Source organism: Solanum lycopersicum, chromosome 11, assembly GCF_036512215.1.
Source record: "Solanum lycopersicum chromosome 11, SLM_r2.1".
Lineage (NCBI taxonomy): Eukaryota > Viridiplantae > Streptophyta > Magnoliopsida > Solanales > Solanaceae > Solanum > Solanum lycopersicum.
In genome coordinates this window covers 37,933,882-37,945,819 of record NC_090810.1, presented here as the reverse complement: position 1 = coordinate 37,945,819, position 11,938 = coordinate 37,933,882, and the positions used below count along the sequence as shown (strand labels likewise).

General features: G+C 31.9%; 1 protein-coding gene across 1 annotated transcript; it reads right to left on the bottom strand.

Annotated features, from left to right (window-relative positions):
* Positions 1–200: 200 nt before the first annotated feature.
* Positions 201–6,220, bottom strand: LOC101252842 (aminotransferase ALD1, chloroplastic). Its single transcript, XM_004250704.5, has 9 exons — positions 6,118–6,220; positions 5,999–6,027; positions 5,797–5,879; positions 4,753–4,869; positions 3,573–3,635; positions 2,765–2,869; positions 1,657–1,707; positions 1,113–1,433; positions 201–808 (listed from the first exon to the last, which is right to left on the bottom strand). Exons 1-9 carry the CDS (start codon positions 6,147–6,149, stop codon positions 299–301), a joined length of 1,311 nt encoding a protein of 436 aa, XP_004250752.1. The 5' UTR covers positions 6,150–6,220; the 3' UTR covers positions 201–298.
* Between the last annotated feature and the right edge of the window lie 5,718 nt (positions 6,221–11,938).

The following is an 11,938-nucleotide window of genomic DNA, read 5'->3' as shown; positions in this document are numbered from 1 at the left end:
AAGTCATAATATCTTGAAAAATGGATATTGCTTGCAAGGATATATAGATTTTTATGAGTTCTTTTGAAATGATGAATTCTTTGTTTGTACCCCTCATGCATGTTTGGATATATAATGAGGGTACACAAACAATGTACCTATATTACAATTCACTTTGTGAAGGAATGAGAGAAATGATAATTGATGAGAAAACAAAAAAAAAAGTGTCAACTATTTAAGTGAATCTTATTAAGTGTAAAACATGAAAAATCAAAAGTTGGAAGCAACTCCGAGTCAAAACAGAGAATGAAAGTAAGTATTAATTTGTGTGACAAAGTAAGGTTATGAGTCTTTTAGATGCTTCCAAGATGTTCTCTCTGCGTCCAAAAGCAGAAACCCTTATGTATCCTTCACCAGCTGGACCAAATCCAATTCCAGGAACTGTAATGATGTGAGTCTTATCAAGAATCCAATTGAACACATTCCATGATTTCGAACCTGGAAAATGAACCCAAACATAAGGCGCATTGCTACCTCCATAAACTCGAAACCCTAGTGAAGTGAAAGTTTCAACTAAGATCCTTGCATTCTCTTTATAGTAGTCTACTTTAAACATAACTTCCTTGAAACCTTCCGGGGATAGGCAAGCCAATCCACCAGCCTGAGCTATATTGGAAGCACCGTTAAAGCTAGTACATATTATGCGATTGAAATCGTGTATAACAGGAAATCCATTTAGATAAAATAGCTCCTTAGGCACTACAGTCCATCCTAGACGAACGCCTGTGAATCCAGCCGTCTTTGAGAAAGATGAGATCTCAATGGCAACCTGTAGTAAGAAATAATAATCAGTTTAAAGATGAATCTATAAGTTATATTTCCTCTGTCTCAATTTATTTGACTTACTTTCCTTTTTAATTAGTTTCAAAAAGAATGACATGTTTTTATATTAGTAACTATTTAACTATAAAATATTTATTTTAACCTTAATGAAATGATTTACAATTTAATCACACAAATTTCTATCATTCATTTTGGACCACAAGTTTCTTTTACTTTTTTAAACTTCGTGCAGAGTCATATAAAACGGAAGGGAGGAGTCATTTTTCACTAAAAAAGTTTCATAATATTACCTTTCTAGAACCCGGGATTTCATAAATTGATTTAGGGCTTGAGTCTGAAATATATGCAGAATAAGCTGCATCATACACAATAATTGAACCATTTACTTGTGCAAACTCTACAAGTTGCTGCAATTGTTGCCTAGATGCTGCATGACCAGTGGGATTGTTTGGAGAACAGAAGAAGATAACATCTGTTCTTTCAGTTTTGGACAGATCTGGAAAGAAATCGTTCTCTAGGTTGCATTTCATGTATTTTATATTTCCATATCTCCCTGAATCATTCTTCAAATCACCACTCTGCCCCATAATCACACTTGAATCTATATATCCCTGTAGGCGGAGCCAAAGTTAGTAGTTTGGAGGTTCACATGTTAATATATATATATATTTATTTAAATTTTTCTAACACAAATATAGAATCTACGAAAAACTAGTGGATTCGTCCGAACCCGTGAACTCCACCTAGCTCCACCTATATCTCTGTTTATAACAGTATAAATAATTAAGTTGAAAGCAAATTTAATTAAGACAAATGAGAGCAAGAGTAACTCACTGGAAATGATGGATCCTGTACAGCAATTGACACATTGGAACCTAAGAGGAGCTGCAAGAAAGAATTTGTTGTGGCACAAGGCAGGTCAATGACAACTAGGGAGTATGTGATAATATAGTAATTAAAAGTTTTAAAATGGGTTGAAATTAGAGATGAAGTTGGATTCAATTAAAGATTTTCTTTTAAATCGGGTAAGATTCGAATGAGTTGAGAATTGAGATTATAGTCAATTCAAATTATCTTAAATTCAAGGCATAATACATATATTAGACCCTAAACTTGACTTAAAATTTTAACTTTGACCTTCAACTTTCATAATGCACAAGCAAGCATTTTAACTATCCAACTTTTAAATAAATAAACACATAAATTCTACATGACACAATACACGTAGGACAAAATTTGAAATGTAGAATGATACGTAGGACATGTGTCTATTTGTTCAACTTTATACAAGTTTAAGTGTCTACTTGTGCACACCCAAAGTTGAAAGGTATAAATGTGATTCAAAGCCAAGTTAAAGGCTATATTTATGTATTATGCCTAAATTCAACCCTGAAAATTTTGAACGGATTGGATGAGTTATCTATAATTGGCCTCATTTTTAACACCCCTAGTAAGTACAATAAGAAAAATCTCTAGAATTTGTGGTATAAATCTTGTCTTTAATATTTGAGCGACTATAAATTATTGATTAAGGATAAATAAAAGTTTAAAGTTCAATTACTTTCAAATATAGAAAGACAACATTGTTTTTTAAAGGCATAATACATAAACGTGATTCTTAACTTGACTTCAGCGGAAAATTATGTCCTCCAATTTTGAGTGTGCACAAGTAGACACTTAAACTTATATAAAAATGAATAAGTAAACACACATGTCCTATATGACATAGTACACGTAGGATGCCACGTAGGAAGTAAAATTATCATATAGGATGTCATGTAGGACGAATGTATCTATTTGTTCAATTTTATACAAGTTTAAATGTCTACTTGTGCATATCCAAAGTTAAATGTCATAATTACTGGATGACGTCAAGTTAAAAATCATGTTTGTAAATTATGTCTTTTTTAAACCGATTAAAAATGAAAATATGCAAGTATACCTGAACTCTTGAGAGATCACATTGTGCACCATCAGACACAAAGATCTCAGTTTCTTCTACCAAAAGATCTTTATATATTGTTTCTGCAATTGCTCTTCTTAGTTCCTGTCAAATTCAATCAATAATATTACTTTAATTTTGTTTGGTCAGCAATAAAAAGGAAGTACGTTAGTTTGAATCTTTCTATGTTTGGTTAGTCAAACTGTTTCCCTCAAGTTAATACAAAGTTTCTCAAAAAAAAAATAAATAACTTCTCTAATAAAAGCAGGGAAAACACGTGCGCAAGTGATATTCCAAATTCACTTGGCTCCTCCCTCAACCTTCACTTTGAAATTTTTGCACGTATTTTGTTAGATAAAATATACTTTCTTAATTTCATATTAACTGTTTTTTTAGGTTTTTTTCATTGTTCAAAATAATTAAATTGTTTAAAGTTTAAATAGATATTTAAATTTTTTTCATATTTATTTTTTTCCTTTAATAAAATGTGATATATTCTAGGAGGTTAATTGCACTACTTGCAACATTATATTTTATGATTTTAAAAAAGAATAATAGCGAAAAATATAATTTTAAATTATATCCCTAAATATTTTTCTTAATAAATATATATGTCCTATAAATTCAATAAATATGAAGAAGTACCCTTGAAATAATATTTTCTTACTTATTTATCAAATACAAAATATAAAATAAAGTATCCATCTACAATCAAAAAAATAATTTTTAAATATTTTCTGATCTTTCGTACAAAACACATCGATATAAATATATTTAACTCAGAAAATAAAGAAAGAGTATGACCCACCTTGTTCCCTTGTTCCAGTCCGTAGCCAGTATACCCTTGAGGTGTTGAAAGAGCACGTGCATACTGCAAGTAAAAATTATAATGAACGATATATTTTTATATTAAATAATAATTTAATCTAAAATATTTATGTTATTTTTAATAAAATGATCTACAATTGCATAAATTTTTATAGTTTATTCTAGATCATAAATTTTAAAAAAAAAATTTAAAAAATTTATACCAAATTAAAATACCTCACATAAAATAGGACGAAAGAAAATATCATAATAATTTTTAGAGTAAAAGATTTTGTTGTTTGACGTCTAGGGTCCAATGTTTAAAACAGGGGTGTTCATTTAGAATGATATGACAGTAAAATTAAATCAAAACATAAAAATAAAGGTTGTGGAATTACATTATTTGGACTTTGAAGTCAACTCCGGTTTCTCTATGGTCTTCTTTAAAATTTTGAATTATTCTTCGAATATTTTTAAAAACATGTGCTAATATTACTATAATAAAAATAATTTTTATTGGTATTAAATATTGACACTAATAAAGAGGGTTAAAGTTTTTATCTGTATTAGTTTAATGTTATTAAAATTATTGTCGCTAAAGACTTTAGAGACATATATAAAAAGTGACAATTATTGCTAAAAATATATATTTTAGCGATAATTAAGAATTAAATGTCGCTAATAGTCATTTTATTATAGTGTATATATGTTAGATTAATTTATTTTTGATCTTTTAGACAAGAGAAATCCTTAAACTTCCCCGAAATCCTTTTGTGGAAAATGCTTAAAATATTCAAACTTATTTTATTCCATCCGTTGGCCTTTTGGTAATATTAACAACCAAAAGCATTTGAAAATTCCAGCTTATTTAGGGGTAAATCAAAAATATTATTGTAACATTTATAATATATATATTTGTGTGTTTGGATTGATTTTTTAAACGTGATATATATATATAAGCTAAAAGTCAAAAATATGTTAGGAATGTCCCATATCTGACTTTTGTATTCTTGTAATATTTTAGTACATTTTCAGCTTACAAAATACTTTTTAAAACGTTTATATTATTTGAACGCTCTATAACAAACAAACAAAAATAACTTAAAAATCAAAAATCAGTAAAAACAAGTCAATTTAAACACATTGAGCAGTAAAAATAGTTGATGATTTATGTTACGCACATTAGACATGCTTAAAGCTACAGGTTGGGGTAATGGCTGCGTGGTATCACCAATTCCAAGGCTAATTACTTTAGCATTTGGGTACTTCTCCACATGTTTAAGCTCCCTTTCTAATATCTGTCATGTGAAATAAGACAAATACACAATTAATACCTCACCATCAAATAAATATATATATATATATATATATATATATATATATATATATATATATATATTAAAAAGCAAAAAAAAAAAATTACCTAGATTCAGGGATAGATCGATCATAAAAATACTAAAATAATCTCTTGAGTTCTCAATATATTTCGGGCCCCTTATTTTGTTAAGCAAATCTCTATGTATTGATAAATCTAAAAAGAATTTTTTTGATAAGAGATATAAGATTATTTTTTCACCTTATTTAAGATGAGAATCATTGAGATAATCGAAGAAATGAAATAGTGTTTAGTTAATTATAATATTTCTTTCTTACATGACAATCTATTTTGTTGCATGATTATATTCTGATTATGATTTTCATGAATCTACATTATTATTTTTATATTTATCTTTTTCATTTGCCTTTCTCTCTTTTTATTCTCTCATTATTGAATATTTTAAAGCTTCTTAAATGATAAAACCTTATGCATATTAAATTTATTTTTTGGTGTTTCTTTTTCAAGTTTCAAATATTACTAAAATATCAACACTATTTTATATCATTATATCAATTTGACATTAATTACATCCCCGACCTTATTCAGATGGCCCTATCTCGACTCATGTAATTTTAAGGATAAATTAAAGAACCAAGCATGAAAGCCCTAAGGAGGTTGTTTGGTTGGAAATACGTTATCTTAGAATTAATTATTCTACGATAACTTATTCGATCATGTATATAGAATAATTTATCCTATTACTTAATACTATGATATAATTGATGAAATAAGTTATTCCAAACATGACGTCAGAATTTTATTTCAAACTATTTTCGTATTCAATACTATTTATTCTTATTCTATACACCAAACGATCTATCAGAGTATATAGTATAATTATACTAACCTCAGGAAACAAATAGTTGGTTTGCAACTTTTTCAAGTTTGGATTGCGAGCTACTCTTGTTGAATAATTATAACCTCTACTCCCTGCATGAATAATAACATCAATATATCATAATGAAAATGAAAGACAATAAAATAATTTAAAATAAATTCTTTATAAAAAAAATAACAATAATAATTTAAAATAAATTAAAATCTCATACCAATAGTTTCCTCTCTTTGAACTTTCAAACTGCATATATATTATTTGAAAGAAGAAATAAGTGATAGAAAAGAAAAAAAATAAATAAATAAAAGAGTTGAAGTGATAAAAAAAGTTCACCTAGCACTAGGTTGCATGCAAAGAGAAAACATGTTCGTATTATAATTCTCTATATATCCACAAAAAAGTGTGAGATGGTTGTGCAAAGTTTGATAGGTGGATTATGAATTTATAGGCATGGGAATATTAGAGGGAAATGCACCTACAATTTCAAAGAAACATGTCACAATTTTAACTTTAATATTTCAAAGAAACATGTCACAATTATAGTAACTTCAATATTTCAAAGAAACATGTCACTATTTTAACTTCAATATTTTAAGTCATTTGACGTGGTTCACGCTACATCCCTAACAAACCCTCATTCTTTCACAATTCTCATTTTCAATTTGGGAAAATGAATAAATAACTGCTAGACGATGATCAAAATTTTAGCGACGCATCTCAACTACACTAAGATCCTATTACTTTTCTGAACTTTGTTTTTGTAATTTTATATACCTTTTATTCTACGTGGCTCATTTCATGACTCCACGCAATTGAAGTGCGTGGAAGATATTTGGATGTCACGTAAATCAAAACGATGCACAAAAATTACAAAAAATTAAGTTCAGAAGGGTAATAGGACCTTAGAATAGTTAAGGTGTCTCTGAGATTTTGGTCATAGTCTAGGAGGTACTTGTGCATTTTCCCTTTCTATTTCTTATTATTAATTATAGGGAAAATGCATAAGTACACCCTGAACTATGCCCGAAATCTCAGAGACACATTTATATTATAATACGGTCCTAATACCCCTGAACTTATTTTATAAATAATATTCTACCCTTTTTCGATTTACGTGACTATCTTGTGGGTCCAGCGCGTGCTGACAATTTTTTTAATTATAGTGTTACGTGGGTCGAAAAGGGGTAGAAAATTATTTATAAGATAAGTTTGAAAATGTAATAGGACCTTAGTAATTAAAGTACAAATGTGTCTTTGAAACTTCGAACATAAATTAGGAATACTCGCGCATTTTCCCTTAATTATAACATCCATAGACATGGATAACAAATTACTTATACTATATACTTTTTATCCTCTTAAAATCTCAAATATTATAATGACAAATTCAATTTTCCAATAAAAACTATTTTAATATTTGGTAACAAAGTGGTTAGATTTTGTAGCTTAAGAAAAGTCTAAGGGTGTGTTCGATACGGATAATTTTCTAATTTATTCTTGGTTAAAATGTTTTAGATTCTATTTTTAGAAAAATAAATTTTTAAAAATGAGGGGAAAAAATTATTTTCTTAATATAAGATCTAATTAAGGTCACTTGATCATTATCCCATTCTTATAATATTTTACTAGATTATACGGTGAGCATACTGTTATTACAACTACATTTGATTTTATCTTCTTCCTCGCACTTTTTCACCTTATTATATGATTAGATACAAGACCTTGTGCAAGCACATACCTAAATTTCAATATATGTTTTATTATATGTTGGCAAAGAGATAATGGGGAGAATCAATTAAATTTTTCATATGATTTTTAAATATTATAATTTGTTATTTTGTATGAATACGATATTTTAATGTAATATTAAATAATATATATTATTTTTTTTATCTTAATTTATGTGACACATATAAAATTTAGAGAGTCAATAATATTTTTATAATAATACAATTCTAGGGAGCTATCTATTCAAATGAGGATGAGTTACAGAGAACAAAAATACTTGCTAATAATAATATTTATTAGTAATTGTAATTAGAGAGCTAATCTTGCACTCAATTTAAGAATTTATGTAAGTCTTTGTCTTACTCCTTCTTATTTATTTGTTGCTTCACTAATAATATGTTAATTATATAAATAATAATGTTTATAGTTATTGTATGATAAACAAACGTTATGCGTAGTCAAAGATATTTTTGTTTTACATTAGTTCTCTCATCTACTATTAATTAGAGAATTTACATAAGTCCTCTCATCTTATATATTCTTATTTAATTTTTTTCATAAATAATACATTAATTATGTAAAAATAACATCAAATAAGCGTTGTATTCTCTCATCTACTATTCTATATATAATAATAAATAAATTATTACTATTATATTTGAAAGCTTTTCGAATAGTTTAAAATAACAGAAATAAAAAATGGTTATTAATTAGATAAATATGTTTTTTCAAAAGTATTGTTTCTGTAATGAATTCTAACCATTGCAAATTAATAATTTCAAGAATTGAAATTAAAACTAAAGATAAAGAGTACTGGAAAGAGCATACAGAAGCAAATTTGTCACGACCCAAAACGAGCCGCGAGTGGCACCCACACTTACCCTCCTATGTGAGCGAACCAACCAATCTAATCCCCAACATTTCAACCATAATAAACAGAATATAATGCGGAAGACTTAAAACTCATTAACGAAATCAATTAATAACTTCTAAAGTTCAATACTTATCATTCCCCAAAATCTGGAAGTCATCACCACAAGAACAATCTATCCTCAAATTACTAAATCTAAGAATGTCTAGGAAGCTAAAACAAATACAAGAGATAGTCCATGTCCGAACTTCAAGGACATCAAGACATGAATGAGAGAGAATCCAGTCCGAGCTAGGAACAATAGCTCACCCTGAAATCTGACGTGGTGAAGACTGGCTAGAGTTGCGGTTGAGTTGAAGACGACGGTACGTTTGCTGCATTCCACAAATAACAAAGAGAAAACATACAAGTAGGGGTCGTTACAAGCACAAGTACTGAGTAGATATTATCGGCCAACTCAAAATAGAAAACAATATATATCAGATAATATCATAAAATCAACTACAATACTCAACAGGTAGCAACAACAAGTACAAGGATCATTGATAATAACACCAAGCACGCCTATGAGGACTCAAGCCTCCACACCATACTCATTTGGGAAAAGGTTCTTTAAGTCTGAGTATATTAGCATAATTCAAGATTCATTCTCTTTACTATCCTGGTGTCGGAACGTGACACTCCGATCCTCCTCATACTATCCTGGTGTCGGAACGTGACACCCGATCCACTACTACTATCCTGGTGTCGGAACGTGACACCCGATCCATTAATAGTATCCTGGTGTCGGAACGTGACACCCGATCCATTAATACTATCCTGGTGTCGGAACGTGACACCCGATCCATTAATACTATCCTGGTGTCGGAACGTGACACCCGATTCACTAATACTATCCTGGTGTCGGAACGTGACACCCGATCCACTAATGCTATCCTGGTGTCGGAACGTGACACCCGGTCCATTAATACTATCCTGGTGTCGGAACATGACACCCGATCCACTAATACTATCCTGGTGTCAGAACGTGACACCCGATCCACTAATACTATCCTGGTGTCGGAACGTGACACCCGATCCATTAAAACTATCCTGGTGTCGGAACGTGACACCCAATCCACTAATACTATCTTGGTGTCGGAACGTGACACCCGATTCACTAATACTATCCTGGTGCCGGAACGTGACACCCAATCCACTAATACTATCTTGGTGTCGGAACGTGACACCCGATTCACTAATACTATCCTGGTGCCGGAACGTGACACCCGATCCACTAACCTCATTCTTTTAGTTCATCAAGCCTTCTTTTATACCAAGACATCATCATTAACATAGAGGTTTTTAAAGGTTTAAGATTCAACAGCCTCATCATGCTAATTCATCACAATTACCTAATCACATCATGCAAGCACACAATTAAGCATATAGAAGACTTTACGAAATTACCAATACATATCAATCGCTATTAAGAGTTTACTATGAAATAGCATAAACCATAACCTACCTCCACAGAAGAATTGTGATCACACAATCTACTTCTCCAATGCTTTGCTTTCCTCTTCGTTCTTCTCTCTCTCGTTCGTTCGTCCCTCTACTCTCTGTTCTTTCTATTTTTCCTTATTCAAGTTCTTTTTCTTTTACCCTAATTACCATATAATTAAGTATAAAAGATGCAAAAGTAACCCATTTCTTATTCCAAGGTTATCTCCTTTAACCCCCAAGTAATTGAATTATTAACATTAAACCCCTAAGTTTATAATTATAAGCAGACATAGTCCAAAACGCCCCTTAAAAGTTTTAACAGAAATCCGACCCAGTCAGGGTTACGCAGTCTGTGACGGGCCGTCGTGCCTGCGACGGTCCGTCTTGCTGAGTCGTCACAGAGTTCAGAGACTCAATTTTTATTTAAGACCCTGTGACGGTCCGTCGTGCCTACGACGGTCCGTCCTGCTCTTCCGTCGCGAAGTTCAGAGAGTTGTTCTCAGTACCCAATTTTTCAGAATTCTAAGTGTTTTGGAACGAGACACCCTTGACGGTCCGTCGTGCCCATGACGGTCCGTCGTGGGATCCGTCGACCCAGACAGTTACTACCAGAAATAAACTCTACTGCTCAAGACGACTAACAGGTCGTTACAATAGATACCAATTTACCCATCGTTCGTCCCCGAACGATCACAAAAAGAAAAACAAGGGCGAAAAGGAGTACCTGAATCTGTAAACAGGTATGGGTATTTTTCTTGCATATCAGCTTCCTTCTCCCAAGTGGACTCTTCAATTAGTCGATTCTTCTATTGGACCTTGATGGATGCAATCTCCCTTGACCTCAACTTGTGGACTTCTCTATCTAAAATGGCAACAGGCTCCTCCTCATAAGACAAATTTTCATCAAGAAGAACTGAATCCCAACGAATGATGTAGTTTCCATCCCCATGGTATTTCAGCATAGACACATGAAATACCGGGTACACTCCTGAGAGTCCTGGGGGCAAAGCTAATTCATAAGCTACCTCCCCCACGCGCTTCAGAACTTCAAATGGACCAATATACCTCGGACTAAGCTTACCTCGCTTACCAAACCGCATCACCCCTTTCATGGGCGACATCTTCAGCAGGACTCGCTCACCCTCCATAAACTCCAAGTCTCTAACCTTTCGATCTGCATATTCTTTCTGTCTACTTTGAGCCGCTAAAAGCTTTTCTTGAATGAATTTCACTTTATCTAACGATTCCCTCAAAAGGTCAGTACCCCAAGGTCTAACCTTAAATGCATCAAACCACCCAATGGGAGACCTACATCTTCTCCCATACAATGCCTCAAATGGGGCCATATCAATACTTGAGTGATAGCTATTGTTGTATGAGAACTCTGCTAAGGGTAAGAAGTTATCCCAATGACCACCAAACTCTATCACACATGCACAAAACATGTCCTCCAAAACCTGAATCGTTCGCTCAGACTGACCATCGGTCTGAGGGTGAAATGCAGTACTAAGATCCAACCTAGTACCTAATTCGGCATGCAATGTTTTCCAAAATTTAGAAGTAAACTGCGTACCTCTATCTGATATAATGGAGAGTGGAACTCCATGCAATCGAACAATTTCTGAGATGCAAAGTTTGGCTAACTTCTCTGCATTGTAAGTCACCTTAACCGGAATAAAGTGAGCAGACTTAGTTAATCTGTCAACAATCACCCAAATAGAGTCATACTTACCCATCGTCTTTGGAAGACCAACCACGAAGTCCATTGCAATTCTCTCCCACTTTCATTCAGGAATGGGCATTCTATGAAGTGTCCCTCCAGGCCTCTGGTGTTCATACTTTACTTGCTGACAATTCGAGCATTGAGAAACAAAATCAACAATGTCACGCTTCATCCTACTCCACCAAAAATGTTGCTTTAGGTCACGATACATCTTGGTTGGACCAGGATGTATAGAATACCTTGAACTATGAGCCTCTGCAAGAATAGTGTGAATCAAATCATCGACGTGGGGTACACATACCCTTCCCTTAATTCTCAATACACCTTTCTCATTGATTTTTGCTTCT